At 42.7% G+C, this 15909-nt stretch overlaps 2 protein-coding genes across 3 annotated transcripts; one reads left to right on the top strand and one right to left on the bottom strand.

Moving 5' to 3' along the window:
• Positions 1-732: 732 nt before the first annotated feature.
• On the bottom strand, positions 733-5628 carry LOC101746491 (2-oxoisovalerate dehydrogenase subunit alpha, mitochondrial). Of its 2 annotated transcripts, XM_004930668.5 has the most exons (9): positions 5165-5451; positions 4829-4888; positions 4477-4748; positions 3877-4133; positions 3417-3582; positions 2481-2684; positions 2204-2322; positions 1567-1714; positions 733-1006 (listed from the first exon to the last, which is right to left on the bottom strand). In XM_004930668.5, the coding sequence occupies exons 1-9, from the start codon at positions 5222-5224 to the stop codon at positions 928-930; spliced, it is 1365 nt and encodes a 454-aa protein (XP_004930725.1). In that variant the 5' UTR covers positions 5225-5451; the 3' UTR covers positions 733-927. The 2 variants fall into 2 exon arrangements, with proteins under 2 accessions (XP_004930725.1, XP_004930726.1); XM_004930669.4 differs by lacking the exon at positions 4829-4888 and having other exon boundaries at positions 5165-5628.
• A 6170-nt stretch (positions 5629-11798) lies between these two features.
• Positions 11799-14845, top strand: LOC101735483 (cyclin-K). Its single transcript, XM_012694349.4, has 3 exons — positions 11799-12668; positions 13553-13739; positions 14326-14845. Exons 1-3 carry the CDS (start codon positions 12082-12084, stop codon positions 14788-14790), a joined length of 1239 nt encoding a protein of 412 aa, XP_012549803.3. The 5' UTR covers positions 11799-12081; the 3' UTR covers positions 14791-14845.
• The last annotated feature ends 1064 nt before the right edge of the window (positions 14846-15909 follow it).

Consider the following 15909-nt stretch of genomic DNA (forward strand, 5'->3'; position numbering starts at 1 on the left):
GTTTTGGTTTGAAGGGTGGGGCAGCCATTGCCGCGTTGAGCGTGATACTTGAGACCTTAGAACTTATATCTCAAGGTGGGTGGCGCATTTAAGTTGTAGATGTCTATGGGCTCCAGTAACCACTTAACACCAGGTGGGCTGTGAGCTCGTCCACCCATCCGAGCAATAAAAAAAAAACATGTGGATTGCACTAATTCGTGGTGTGTTTGGTTTTCAAGTGATTTTCATGTTTTTTTATTGGAAGTTATGAACGAATGTGAACACTAATCTAGTGCAGAGTGGTTATTGGAACCCATAGATGCAAAGGAACGCTGCCGTTTATCTTGAAAATTGTAACGGTGGTATTAGTGCGTATTTTGTCCCCGTACAGGTAGTATCACCAATCTACTTATTTCCATTGTATAGCAATCAAGGGTTCGGTTCAATGGATTGGAGAGCCGAAAACAAGTAAAGTAATCGCGAATTCGACATCATATCTCAATGAAGGAGTCAATTCCGCACATTTAGAAATTTATATTTATGGGCTCCGGAAGTCACTCAATAACAGGGTAGTCCAGAGTAACCAACACGATACGACCAAACCGTACGAAAAGAGAAATAAAAGAATTTTAAAAAGCCCTAATTTTTGTCTTGTATTCGTTTTAATTAGTTTTTTTTTTCTAAAACCAACACAACTCAAGAATATGCGATCCGATAACATGAAGGAAGGGATGTACAATTAAAATGTCGATAAAATCAACAATAACAATTTATTCCAAAAACCAAAACAGATCATTATAAGTAGTGATTATTTACTTTTTAAATTACTTTTGCGGTTTATCTCGAGTTGAAACTGAAGAATATTCAAACAGTAAATAGAATAAAAACACCGAAAAGACAGTAAACCATAAAAATAATTTTAACAATGTGAATATCGGCAGTAGTTATTCAATCGCTCTCGTGTTGATTGAGCGGGTAATGCTCTGGATACTTCTTTAGATGTTCCTCCATTTGCTTCATTTGTTTTCTGCAAAAGAAGTGGATACTGTTTTATATATATGAGCTGGCTGTTACTCGTATGTTCTCGTTTGAGATAAAAGAGTAAGACTTTGAACTTATTAAGTATTATGATGTAGGTATGTGAACTTATGAAGTATGATTTAGGTAACAGGTTACTGAATTTGTCGAATCAGTATAATATGTAGTTCGTTTGTCAACGCCAGAGGCCATCAAGAAGTTTTGTATTAAACAAAAAAATATATTATAGAAACAATTAAAAAAGTCGTTAGAGAAACTGCCTATTTATAGACACTACAAATATATTTTTTAAATAGATTTGCGCTGTCTTTGCTGAAAAGCTGTAATGTGAGCCCGTACGGATATGCACAAATAGCCTGTCTGTTTGTTCCGATTTGTAGAACGAAACGAGGTATCTCAGGGTTGCCTTGTTGGTGTTGTTGTGTCCATGGGCTCCGGTCATCACTTAACATAAGATGAGCCGTGAGCTACTTCGCTCGTCTAGACAGATGGAACATTTTGTTTACTCATACATAACATCAATGGTGTAATTATTGTATTGATACTGACTGAAGCCTGGGTGGCATTTCATAGTAGACATCTTCTAGCATCTCTTTCCAGTTTGGTTTCTTTTTCTTTTCCGCTTCCTGCATGGTTCTAACCACTGTATCCCTTGCTTCCTTACTCCAGGCCTTCTCAGTCTCCGCGTCCCAGTAACCTGGACACCAAATAAACATGCTGATTTCTTCGAAAAAGCGACGCGATACGATAACCCTCTTTTCCAGGCTGACTCGAATTATATCTCCGATTCAGCCAACGCTAAGCTGCCATTGCCCTAAGCATGTCCTATTGGTCCCCCCATGCCCAGAAATTTCACAAAGTGAGTACTAACAACAAACACAGGCTATACTGATGACGATTTGAATATTAAAACACCAAATTGCAGTAGGTAGCTGAAGAGTTTTGTGCAATCGGTATACAACTAAGTTATAATGGTGATTCCTTTCACAATGATGAAACAAGCTATAGGCAACAAATAATCTAATGTTATCATTATTACCAATCATGCAATATATAAAAACACATGCAATTAGTACATTAAAACAAAAATATAATTTAATGCAATTTGAATTATTGAATTAACTTTCTAAAGACCGGTTTCTTTGAAATTTTAATTTGAAATAAACATTTTTTTATTTCGATTTACCTTTATGTTCGAGATAAAGCTTGAACTTCTGCAAAGGACTCTCATCTTTGGTCCACTTTTGTATCTCCTCCACCGACCTGTACGCGCTGCTATCGTCAGACGTTGAATGATGCCCGACACTAAAATGTGACAAATAAATTTTATGTGTTGCAATTTTGACGGGATATACTGTAATTGGATTAACTGTAGTCTATAGTCTATACGTCACAAAATAAAAATGGACGTAGTTCAAATTATCTGGTTTGATTATTGGTGACAATGAGCGAAAGTGTTTTACCGATAGGCCATAGCTTCAATGAGTACTGGCTTGTTGTTGGCTACGGTAAAGTCTCTAGCTCTCTTCACAGCATTGTGTACCGCAAGAGTGTCGGTCCCGTCGACTCTGAGCGTGTGGAGCCCCAGGGCTGGTCCCCGAGAAGCGATGCCGTCTCCGCGGTATTGTTCGCTTGTGGGTGTAGATATCGCGTAGCCGTTGTTTCTGCTGCAAGCGGAAGGTATAGTTGAGATTTGAATTCAACATATTTTATTGGTTTTGTTTTATGCACGGCTTGAAGTGATTATGAGAGCCCACTGACATAACTACGTGAATACCGTCACTTCGGACTCATATGTTGGGACATCAGCCGATGACTTAATTGCGTTAAAATAATTTTGTGTAGATTTTTTTTATTGCCGGTGTAGGCAGACCGGCATACGGCCCACCTGGTGGTGAGTGGTTACTGTCATTCATGGACGTCAGCAATACCAAGGGCAGAGCCAAGCCGCTGCCTACCGTTTAAAGTAAGACTGGTAGTAGCGTCATGGTTGACCTGCTACCTATAAAAATCTAAAAAATGTAAAATATCCTACCCTCAGTTAAAATAATAAAACAGTACAGTAAAAAGAAAACAATGATTGCTAAAGAAATTTCAACAATTCCACGTATTTTACGACAAGCTGTAGTTTGGTAATAAGTCGTGGTATCGCTGTATCGCCAAGTTCCGTGCGTGTGGCCGTGCGAAAGGCCACGAGTAGGATGTCCATGAGTGATTTCTTCTTTTGGATCATGCCTACTTCTCGAAAAAATTCGGTGACAAGTTATTGAAATTATAACGATACATAGACGTTTTCACACAAGTTTCAGAACATAGCGTAGGTACAGTCTCGAATGACTCGTATGATGAAATAATGACGTTTTCTAAAGACACCTATGATTAAATTTCGCAATACTGACCACAGCATAATAACAGGACAATCTAACGTAGCGGCAAAGTTGAAAGCCGCATGAGCATCGCCCTCCGAGGCAGCGCCGTCACCGAAGTAGCAGATCACGCAGCGGTCGTTATTCGGAACTCTTTTGTAGGCATAAGCGGCTCCAACAGCCTGGGGCATTTGTGTTCCTGATAAAAAACATTTCATGTACATACTGAGAAGAACTTCTTAGCAATCCATGGACTTACTAATTGCTAAACTAATATCTTATCTAATACGTGAATAGTTAAGTTGTACCTAAAAGTGCACCTATCTTTACAAATCTGCTGTCAAATGATGCCGTTAGATTTTAAAGGCAAAATGAACTTCCCCTATGTACTCACAATACAATATACAGTGGACTATAATTATCGCTCAACGCTAAGTCAAGTACGTCTGTCGAACGAAACCACTTAGAACCACCACTATTTAGAATTTATTACCTAATGGACTAGATATTGTGACCATGTTGTGGTGCTTGCTTCCGTAATGGACCGGCATCTGTCTCCCTTTCCCCGGATCCTCGCAGTTTCCGTAACACTGGTTCACAAGTTCCGTCACAGTCATCCCTCGGTATAAAAACACTCCTACTTCTCTGTATTGACTGAAGACCAAATCTTTCGGTGAGAGTGCCGAGGCGCTGCCTATGTGGATGCCCTCCTCGCCGTAGTTGGTCATATAAAATGAAATGCGGCCTTGTCTGTGAAATAATCAATACAAATCATCATGTCAGCTATAAGATCCACCGCTGAAGATCTTTTCTATAAAATATCCATAGCGATGTGACGGGTTGAAGCGGCCTGCGTCCACCGCGGTTCTGAGGCCTTTGTTAATTGTGTGCAAAGTAATAATTTTTTTATTGCCGCTATGGGCACAAGAGCATACGATCCACTAGATGGTAAATTATCACCGGTACCCGTGGACTTCAATAATTCCGGAATGAACCAGATTCAATCGAGCAATCAAAATAACTATACTATACAGCTGGGTTTTGGCCAGTATCTAAAAATGTGTTTTATAAAACTAAAAGCGAATGAAATTACCTTTGTGATTCATATAGAATTTTATCCATATGGCTCAGTTGTACCATGGTTTTGTACATGTTAATCAGCGTAGCCTTATCCAAGTTCGGTTCTTCATTTTTGTCGATGATCTGTCCGTTATTATCCATAACTCGATAAATCGGAATTGGCTCATAACTAGTTTCGTTGAAGAATTTCATTTCACTCACGTACGGTGCTCTTGCGCCAGGAAATTCTGCTATCTTACCACCGCCATTCTGTGCCGTTTCGGGCCTCGTACGCGTCGACAAAAGCTAAAATGGAATTGAGTCTTAAAAACACATGGTGGAATTCCTATAAATACAAATTTGTTGCGCCCTATTAATGAACTCACCCATTTCACGATATTTGTTATCGATCTTTTTCTCACATCACTACTTTTGACATCGATAGCCTGTTTTCAAAAATCCAATACAAAAGTTTACGATTGCACTGATTCTCGAAAATATTGTTGTTCATACAAAATTCAACTTTATGTTCATCTAGGTAGGGAACATTTTAACTTGTAAATAAACTTTGTGATGAAATGTAAAACAACATGGTTATCAGGCAAAAAATAAAGATTAAATCAAAATCATCAACTTTTCTTATCGTTATGTTGTCAAGGGTATGTTTTTATACTTAAAATACTGTTGTAATTCATTTTGTTAATAATTTTAAAATAACTCACCCTAGCAGCCCGTCGAAAAGCATTTAATTTGACAAAACTTGCTCCGGTCTTCAACGCCATCTTGAGACTGACTTAAAACTAATAATGAAGCACAATCGCTGTTTTATTTAACATAACATTACCAATTATCAAGATAAGAAACTTATGTACGTGTTTTTTTTTTCAATTAATAACGTCATTGGATGTTTCGTACCCTTTTACCTACGTACGATAGCAATTAAAATTACAAAATGTCAAAAATATTAAAGTTTATTTTATTTCTACATGTTGATGATGGAGAACCATTATGGATAAGTTTGCTGATCATGCATCATTTATGACTGCATAACACCATTTGCGAGTCGTAAAAAAATCAATAAATATTCTTGTTATTTTTTTTTATCAACCATTAATTAAGTAGATACCTATTTTTTATTTTTATAAATCCACAAGATATACCTTTTTTCTTGTAAATCCGTACCACCACTCTGCCTATTTCAGCCGTGAAGCAGTAATGTGTTTCGGTTTGAAGAGTGGGACAGCCGTTGTAACTATGCTGAGACCTTAGAACTCATATCCGAAGGTGGATGGCGGCATTTACGTTATAGATGTCTATGGGTTCTGGTAACCACTTCACACCAGGTGGGCTATCAGGTCATCCACCCATCTAAGCAATAAAAAAAAAATGAACATCAAATCGGAAAATATAGAAACGTGCGTAATTACTGGTGGTATTTTATTTATTTCTTTATATATCGTGTACCAACATGATGTACACCAGCACAAAACATTACAAGCAGTACGTGAACACAAAAAGAAACGCTTCAGAGTTCTAAAAAAAAAATAACATTAAAACTTTATTACACATTACTACATTTACCACCAAATACATTATTACGCATCAGAAATAAGCTCATTGTGTAAGATTAAGGTTGCAGACGTCTCGTCTAAAACTTTCGACAGTGCCAACAAGCTCCGACTACCGACTTGTCGTCATGCAACCCCGTCGTCCTTACACCAGTCACGAGGCTCACGGTGGATTGGCAGAAACTGAGCGCCAGCCTTGCAGAAGCCTCCCAACCAATCCTCTCTTATAGCCTGGATTTCACCCCGTCCCCTCAGGACATCGTCGAATCTATAGACATCCTGACAAACCATCTGTCCACCACGATGGGCAATGCATCCCATCAAGTCAATGAGGAAGACTTCTTCCATCGCATCAGATTGTCCCCCGAGCCCAGGAATCTCCTAAAAGTTAGAAACGCATCAATCGGGGCTTATGATCGTCATCCCACCGAATCAAACCGGATTCGGATGTATCGTCTACAGTGGGATGTCAAATCTCGCGTAGACGAAGCCCGAAATACAAGGTAGGAAAGTTATTTAGAAAGACTCGCGCCCTCATCCCAAAGGTACTGGCGACTAGCTAGGACACTCAAATCGGAAACTATAGTCATAGGAACAAGAACAGGATATAGTCACAGGAAACATATATATCGCCAGTTTGCCCCTCAGGACATCCCCCGGCTCTCGATGATAATGAAAAGGTAGAGTCATTAACCGATGCACTGCTAGAGCAGTGTACCACCAATGCTTAATCTGCGGACCCCGAACACACCGTGACGGGGAAGTCGAGCGCAGAGCTTTCTTGCCACCCTCCGACGCGTTACGACCCATTACCTATACCGAAGTCAAAGAAGCAATCGGTAGCCACCAATTTAGGACAGTTATTCCGAAAGTGACATATCGATATCAACCTCAGAAAGGCACAGCCATGCTATTCAAAAGGGGTCGCCCTCCCAACATCATTGTAAGTATTAGCCTCTATATTTGTTGTCTCGCCACGAATTCGGCGCGGTAACTCTATTCCCGCCATTAAAATCCTTGGCCAGTCCATACCGTGGGCTTCGAAGGCTAAGTACCTAGGCGTCACCCTCAACAGCGGGGTGACATTCAAGCCCCACATTAAGTCAGTACCCATCGACCGAGCCGCGTTCCTACTCGGTCAACCCTACAGCATGATCTGCAAGCGAAGTAAATTGTCTCTTCATAACAAGGTGAAACTACAAAATTTGCATACGTTCCGTCATGACCTATGCAAGTGTAGTAGCCGCTGACGCGGTCCGTATGCACATTAACTCGCTCCAGGTCATCCAATCCCGTATCTACAGGATAGCCGTCTGAGCTCCGTGATACGCGAGGAATGATCTACACGACGACCTAAATCTAGAACTGATACGTACATAAGTATCTAGAGAAACGTCAGAACGCTACTTTGAAAAAGCATTTGTGGTGAATTTTAGTTTTTTCTTCTGCAGAAATGAATAACAATTGGCTGGATTGAGGTCCGTACTGTTGCTTAAGCACCATGAAAGCAGACGATCAATATTAGAATAAAATTTAGGTCAAGGTTGGGGGTTGATTGCTTCCCGCTTCCGTAGGTTTAACCCGCGATTCCCTACAAGTGACCCCTGGGTGGTGCAAAACGGGAGCCGAATACATAATCGGTGGTAGGACTTGTCCGACTGGCTGGCGACCACCCTCCAACTAGAGTCCGCCGCCAAATAGCCTAGCTGTGTTCCGGCGTGTGGGTTGGAGAGCCAGTGTTATTCCTTCCCTTTCCTCTTCCTTGTTTGGGGTAAATCTTGGCGATACCTGGAACATGCGGAGCAGACGTGCGTGTGAGCTCGCGGGACGTGATTGTTTGACGGGGGTATAGGGAGACCCAGTGAAACGGTGTTCGCCGCCGCCCGCCGGTCAGTTGGGGACCTGAACCCGGGTGTCACTACTAAACTCCGCCCCGGGAAGCTGTCCCGCCAACCGGTGAAAAATCCTGTCGTGCGGTCGTCGTGCCGGAGTCGGAGACCGGAGTGGATCCCGGCGATCGCACGCAGGGTGGACTGGGGGCCCTTCCATGCCCTGCGTCAGTCGCCCACGCAACCCGTGGTCGAGCACGTACTGTGCTCCGCGCTTTATTCAGGTATTGTCACGATTTCGCCTCGAACATCCTACCCCACCCAATCCCACTCTCCAAATAAAATTAAAAAATAATAATAATGAAAGTTCGAAAAAGGAAAAGGGTTTTGTCGGCGATTCCCCATTCCACATTTAATGTGGATTTCAGCAATGTAAGGGGTCTACATAGCAACCTCGACGCCGTACACCACCATCTTGAGACGGCGCAGCCTGCCCTCCTTTTTCTGACGGAGACGCAGATATCCGCTCCGGATGATACTTCGTACCTTGAATACCCCGGCTACGTATTGGAGCACAACTTCCTGCGTAAAGCCGGGGTGTGTGTATTCGTCCGGGCAGATGTCTGTTGTCGCCGTCTACGAAGCCTCGAACAACGGGACCTGTCCCTCTTGTGGCTGCGCGTAGATCACGGGGGTTGTACCCGAGTCTACGCGTGCCTGTACAGGTCCCACAGCAGTGATGCAGGTTCAGCTCTGATAGAGCATGTGCAAGAGGGGACTAACCGCGTGCTTGAGCAGTACCCATCTGCGGAGGTGGTGGTTCTTGGAGACTTTAACGCTCACCACCAAGAGTGGTTGGGGTCCAGAACCACTGACCTCCCGGGTCGGGCTGCCTACGATTTCGCCTTGGCCTACGGCCTCTCCCAGCTGGTGACACAGCCCACCCGTGTCCCAGATATTGAGGGGCACGAGCCTTCTCTGTTGGACCTTCTGCTGACCACCGATCCAGCCGGATACAGTGTGGTGGTCGACGCTCCACTTGGATCGTCTGATCACTGCCTTATCCGTGCTGCCACACCACTCTCTCGTCCTAGTCGTCGAACGACGACCAGGTATCGAAGAGTTTGGCAGTATTTGTCAGCAGATTGGGATGGATTGCGTGAGTTTTACGCATCCTACCCATGGGGGCGGTTCTGCTTTTCCTCTGCTGATCCTGACGTCTGTGCGGACCGTCTTAAAGACGTGGTGCTCCAGGGGATGGAATTGTTTATCCCCTCCTCTGAAGTGCCCGTTGGGGGTCGCAGCAGACCCTGGTATAACAATGCCAGCAGGGATGCTGCACACCTCAAGCGGTCCGCATACGTTGCATGGGATGATGCTAGGAGACGTCGGGATCCTAACATCTCAGAGGAAAGGCGGAAATATAACGCCGCTTCCAGGTCCTACAAGAAGGTTATTGCCAGGGCGAAATCGGAGCACGTTGCTAGAATTGGCGAGCGACTGAAGAGCTATCCCTCTGGGAGCCGTGCTTTTTGGTCGCTCGCCAAAGCTGCAGAAGGTAACTTTTGCAGGTCTAGTCTCCCACCACTACGCAAGTCCGATGACAGTCTGGCCCATAGTGCGAAAGAGAAGGCTGACCTTCTGGTCAAACTCTTCGCCTCGAACTCGACTGTGGACGACGGGGGTGCCACACCACCGAACATCCTCCGGTGTGATAGTTCCCTGCCGGAGATCTGCTTTACACAGTGTGCAGTCAGGCGGGAACTCCGACTCCTGGACGTCCATAAGTCGAGCGGGCCAGACGGCATCCCTGCAGTGGTTCTGAAAACGTGCGCCCCTGAGCTGACACCTGCGCTAACGCGTTTGTATCGCCTCTCTTATTGCACTAACAGGGTTCCGTCTTCATGGAAGACTGCCCACGTCCACCCTATCCCCAAGAAGGGTGACCGGTCGGACCCATCGAGCTATAGGCCTATCGCGATAACTTCCTTGCTTTCCAAGGTGATGGAGCGAATAATTAATATACAACTCCTGAAGTATCTGGAGGATCGCCAGCTGATCAGTGACCGACAGTACGGTTTCCGTCACGGTCGCTCAGCTGGCGATCTTCTTGTATACCTTACTCACAGGTGGGCTGAAGCCTTGGAGAGCAAGGGCGAGGCTCTTGCTGTGAGCCTTGATATCGCGAAGGCCTTCGACAGGGTCTGGCATAGGGCACTTCTGTCGAAGCTACTATCTTACGGAATCCCCGAGGGTCTCTGCAAGTGGATCGCTAGCTTTTTGGATGGGCGGAGCATCACGGTCGTTGTAGACGGTGACTGTTCTGATACCATGACCATTAACGCTGGCGTTCCACAAGGTTCGGTGCTCTCCCCCACGCTTTTCATCCTGTATATCAATGACATGCTGTCTATTGATGGCATGCATTGCTATGCGGATGACAGCACGGGGGATGCGCGATATATCGGCCATCAGAGTCTCTCTCGGAGCGTGGTGCAAGAGAGACGATCAAAACTTGTGTCTGAAGTGGAGAACTCTCTGGGGCGAGTCTCCAAATGGGGTGAATTGAACTTGGTTCAATTCAACCCGTTAAAGACACAAGTTTGCGCGTTCACTGCGAAGAAGGACCCCTTTGTCGTGGCGCCGCAATTCCAAGGAGTATCCCTGCAACCTTCCGAGAGTATTGGGATACTTGGGGTCGATATTTCGAGCGATGTCCAGTTTCGGAGTCATTTGGAAGGCAAAGCCAAGTTGGCGTCCAAAATGCTGGGAGTCCTCAACAGAGCGAAGCGGTACTTCACGCCTGGACAAAGGCTTTTGCTTTATAAAGCACAAGTCCGGCCTCGCGTGGAGTACTGCTCCCATCTCTGGGCCGGGGCTCCCAAATACCAGCTTCTTCCATTTGACTCCATACAGAGAAGGGCCGTTCGGATTGTCGATAATCCCGGTCTCACGGATCGTTTGGAACCTCTGGGTCTGCGGAGGGACTTCGGTTCCCTCTGTATTTTGTACCGTATGTTCCATGGGGAGTGCTCTGAGGAATTGTTCGAGATGATACCGGCATCTCGTTTTTACCATCGCACCGCCCGCTACCGGAGTAGAGTTCATCCATACTACCTGGAGCCACTGCGGTCATCCACAGTGCGTTTCCAGAGGTCTTTTTTGCCACGTACCATCCGGCTATGGAATGAGCTCCCCTCCACGGTGTTTCCCGAGCGCTATGACATGTCCTTCTTCAAACGAGGCTTGTGGAGAGTATTAAGCGGTAGGCAGCGGCTTGGCTCTGCCCCTGGCATTGCTGAAGTCCATGGGCGACGGTAACCACTCACCATCAGGTGGGCCGTATGCTCGTCTGCCTACAAGGGCAATAAAAAAAAAAAAAAAAAAAAAAAGGTCAGATTAAATGATGGCTACACTACTTTGATGGTATGCATCTAGGGGCCTCCCAATATCCAATACCACCCCAAAAAGTAAAGTTATTAAATGGTAAGAGAGGGTGATAGGGCAGTAATATTAGAAGCTAGTGTGTCAGCTTTAGACACCCAGGTACGTAAAACAGCCGCTGAGGCTAAAAAGTTCTCTAGTGGCGACCGTGTACCGGAAGACATGGCGTAGGTAGATCTCCCACAAGAATAGACGACCTGGTGAATCTTGCAGTAATCCGCTGAATGCAGGCAGTGTAGGACTGGTTGCTGTGGCGAGGTTAGGGGAAGGCCCATGTTCAAGAGTGGATGTCTGTGGTCTGCTACGTACATATTTTGATCTGGAAATACTGATAGCAAGCAAATATCTAAAATAAACTAGATTAAAAGCTTTTGCATTGTAAATTCATTTTTGAAGTCTTGTGGATTTTTAAATGTCCCTAACCCGTAGGTATTAATACGATCAACCGTCAAATTGTTAGTTAAAAAAAGGTGTCATTAAAGGTGTCATTACTATACTTGAGACCTTAGAACTTGTATCTCAAGGTGGGTGGCGCATTTACGTTGTGGATGTCTATGGGCTCCAGTAACCACTTAACACCAGGTGGGCTGTGAGCTCGTCCACCCATGTAAGCAATAAAAAAAAAATAAAAAAATTGTGGTGTCATTTACGAATGGCAATGGCAACAGTAGAAGTAATAGTGTTCTGTGGGCAACAGCATGGAGTTAATAAGTAAATAGTAACTCTATGGGCAACAGATTGCAGAGGCTACATACCTGAGCCCTGAGTCCTGAGTGCTTAAAATACTTTATATTGTCTATGGAGCTTACTTATTTAGTGACGATATCAGACAATATCAGTGTTATTTTGAATAAAACAAGTGCTTCCAAAATGCCTTATTGGTATTATGACAAAAAGGATTTGTTGAATACGCCTTCCTTCCGTGATGGGATAAACAACGATGCTGAGAATCGTTACAGAAAGGAAGGAGCGAGATTCATAATCGACACAGGATCTAAAATGGACTTAGGTTATAATACTGTTGCCACAGGGGTTGTTTATTTTCATCGTTTTTACATGTTTCATTCGTTCAGGACGTTTCCGAGGTACATAACCGCTTGCTGCTGTTTGTTTCTGGCGGGAAAAGTCGAAGAGACACCAAAGAAATGCAAAGATATAATTAAAGTTGCCAAGTCTTTGTTGACGGAACTAAAGTTTGCTAGTTTCGGTGAAAATCCTAAAGAGGAAGTAATGACACTCGAAAGAATTTTGCTGCAGACAATCAAGTTTGACTTTCAGGTCGAACATCCCTATGGGTATCTGCTTAAGTATGCTAAATGTTTGAAGGGCGACAAGACAAAACTACAGAAGATGGTGCAAATGGCTTGGACATTTGTAAATGATAGGTAAGCGTATGATTACTATAGCTTAGAGCCATTTGACTATTATTAGAAGAGATATGATGCCTCTAAATTGAAACAATCCTTTGAATTCACATTTTCATGGGTTTTTTTACCACCTGACCTGCTCCTGCAGTGATAAATATAAAATGAATTAAATTAAATAAGAAGTTCAGTAATCGTACCTATAACACAGCGGATTGATTTTGTGTTCTAGCAGTATTCTCATATAAAGCACCCAAATAATCATATAATGCTTTCAATACGAATGATTCACATTTAATTATCTTACCATTTCTACACTTTTTAGTACACATATGGTAACATTCAAAAGCATTTGATAAATTAATAATTAAATTAATTACAATAAAATATGTAAGATAAAGATTTTTTTCAAAAAAAAAAAAACCAAATAGTGACCAAGTAACCGTTGTTCACAATGTAATAGAGTGTAATTTGTTTTTAATTATAAAATATAATATTAAGATTTATTTTGTATTAAGATTTCTGTTGCGTTTTTTATTAGCCTCACACTACGCGAGCATTGCTTGAATAACATTTGTATTCAATCTATCGAAGTTTTATGACACCCATTTTCAGAGCTTCATAAAAAGCATCTTTGCCAGAATAATTTGTTCTTGTTCAACTAAAGTTAACTCCTCTCATAGATGTCCCGTAGGATTCAAATCTGGAGTTTGACTTGGCAACTCTAAAATGTTGTAGTTTTGTATTTAAAAAAAATATTGATTTCCTTAGACTTGTGTTTGGGGTCATTATCTTGCTGAAATTGTCATATAGTTGGTGTGTGGTGTTTAGTGTATGTAAAATCCTTGGACCAAAAAAACCTGTATATTTTGAAAATCTCAAAAAATATTATTTTGTTCTTGCAGTTTATGTACAACACTCTGTCTGCAATGGGAGCCTGAAGTGATAGCTGTAGCTCTCATGTTTCTAGCTGGGAAACTCAGTAAATTCGAGGTGGCAGACTGGAATGGACGGCAACCTAAACACAAAGTGTGGTGGGACATGTTTGTTGAGGATATCACTACAGAGCTATTGGAGGATATATGTCATCAGGTATGTTGAGCTAAGGATTCAGTAAAATCTGAAAGTCAATTATGAACAGACATGTATTCAGTTTGAAAGCTAAAATATGTATTTGAGACCATGTGTGTTCATAAGTGTTCACAGTTGGTAGATAGCAGTATGTTTATAATGTCAATGGCACTGAAATAATTAAGCCGCCAGTGTACATTTATTTAAAAAACACAACACATGTGGGTTTGAAAGACACACTAGTTAATCCAGTATGTTTTATTATATATTTTTTATTGCTTTGATGGCTGGACAAGCTCACAGCCTACCTATTTTTAGGAGGTTACCAGACCCCATAGATATGTATAACGTAAATGACACCACCCACCTTGAGGTATGAGTGTATGAGTTCTAAAGTCTCAGTATAGTTACAACGGTTGCCCCACTCTTCAAACCGAAATGCATTACTGCTTCATGGCAGAAATAGACAGGGTTGTGGTACTACCTGTGCAGGCTCGCAAGACGTCGTACCACCAGTAATTACCCAAATTATTATTTTGCGGGCTTGATTTCTATTACAAGATATTATTCTTTCACTGTGGAAATCAATCGTAAATATTATTTCCAGGTATTAGATTTATATTCACCACAGACACAAGCGTCGGGGAACGATTCCCCTCCTTCTGTTCCTCAGCCTCCAAAAAACGAGAAGAAGCCACCCTCCGTTACACCGCCAGCTTCCGTATCACCTGTCGCCGTTACCGCAGCCACTAAGCCGGTGGTCACGCCCATTAAGAACGGAGGGGAAGTTAAAATTGAGCCCCCCAAAGTCGGTATCACCGAGCCTATTCGGTACACGTATCCGTTTACACCAATACCGCATTATCCTCCAGTGTATACGGCTCCGCCTCCTACAATCCCTCCTCCTCCCAGGCTCCCTTTGGTGCCTCCTCCCATGGTATACCCGGACCCACCCCCGGCACCGAACAGGTTCCCTCCCGTCAACGTCCCACCCCCGAACTATTTCACCCCCCTGCCAAACCGAGGACCTCCTCCAGGGCCACCCCCTCGGCCCTACTATCCGCCACCCTAGCACCTAAGTTATAGATACTATAATTTTTTACTAAAATATAATAATATAGACAGTATTTGTTTTTTTTTTTGTGGGACGAAGATGTGCATTTCATACGTGCTTTAAAATTAAAATCTCATAGAGGAACGCAAAGAATGGTTTAGTTTTTTTGTGATCATCGTAAATACTGACTACAAACATAAGTAAATCCTATTTTAAAAAAGGTGATCTCACAGACTCAACCTGAGAGAATTTGCTAACACTGGCCGTTGCAAAGAGTAGTGCTTTGCTGAATCTACTACCGGATCGTAATTGCGACCCACTGAGAAGATCCTGCGAGAAATTCTGCGGGTTATGTCTACGGGTTAGGTTGCACGTCGAACTCTTAACAAATTGCGTAATATTCTTTCATACTGCGAACCATTTTACCGATTTTATAAATCATGGGCCATTTATCTTTTGCGCTTTGACTGCCTTATTTATCATGTAAAGTGTAGAGATTGTTATAAATTGAGAACACATGATTTAAACACCACTGAAGTTGATAATGCTGTTACTTTGATTGAAACTGGGCATATCTAACGCTGAGTTGTGAAGGGATATATCAGATGGTATGGCAGACCGGGTGTATACGATAGATATAATCAGAAATATAGGGTAAATCCCGGTTGTTTCGCAGAATAAATTCCATACTGCTATTTAAGATATGTATTTCCAATACTTTTTTAAAGTATAATCATCATTTAATATATAAACCTATGAAGTTGCCGTTTTACAGTACTGGCGATTTTAAACGTAATTTAGGTGCTAATAGTTTCTAAATTCAAATCATTTTTATTAAAAAAATATGAAATTCTAATTTCTTTTCATTACATTTGTATACTTTTCACAATATGGACACGATAAAAATATCAGATCAGGTCATGTCGGTTAGAGCCTGGTTTAGCATCCAGGCAAAGCACTAAATGAAGCAATACCCCTAAAATCATGTTTACTGTTTGGTGGTCTAGTGCCAAACAATTCAGTTTTACAGCTTCTTACAGCATTACTCCGGATGCTTACTGTGAGGAACTGGATTCAATGATGGAGAAGCTCCCAAATCTCCAGCTGGCCTTGGTCAGTCGCACGACCCTAGACTTG

This window comes from Bombyx mori, chromosome 23 (genome assembly GCF_030269925.1).
Source record: "Bombyx mori chromosome 23, ASM3026992v2".
NCBI lineage: Eukaryota > Metazoa > Arthropoda > Insecta > Lepidoptera > Bombycidae > Bombyx > Bombyx mori.

Excerpts from the sequence above, each read along its gene's own strand:
- LOC101746491 (XM_004930668.5), bottom strand. The coding sequence starts at position 5,224 with ATGGCGTTGAAGACCGGAGCAAGTTTTGTCAAATTAAATGCTTTTCGA. Across the intron at positions 4,134-4,476 it reads ATTCTATATGAATCACAAAG|ACAAGGCCGCATTTCATTTT; the intron begins GTAATTTCATTC and ends ATTATTTCACAG. Across the intron at positions 1,715-2,203 it reads GCTTTATCTCGAACATAAAG|GTTACTGGGACGCGGAGACT; the intron begins GTAAATCGAAAT and ends TTTGGTGTCCAG.
- LOC101735483 (XM_012694349.4), top strand. The coding sequence starts at position 12,082 with ATGGAGCTTACTTATTTAGTGACGATATCAGACAATATCAGTGTTATT. Across the intron at positions 12,669-13,552 it reads TGGACATTTGTAAATGATAG|TTTATGTACAACACTCTGTC; the intron begins GTAAGCGTATGA and ends TTGTTCTTGCAG. Across the intron at positions 13,740-14,325 it reads TGGAGGATATATGTCATCAG|GTATTAGATTTATATTCACC; the intron begins GTATGTTGAGCT and ends TATTATTTCCAG.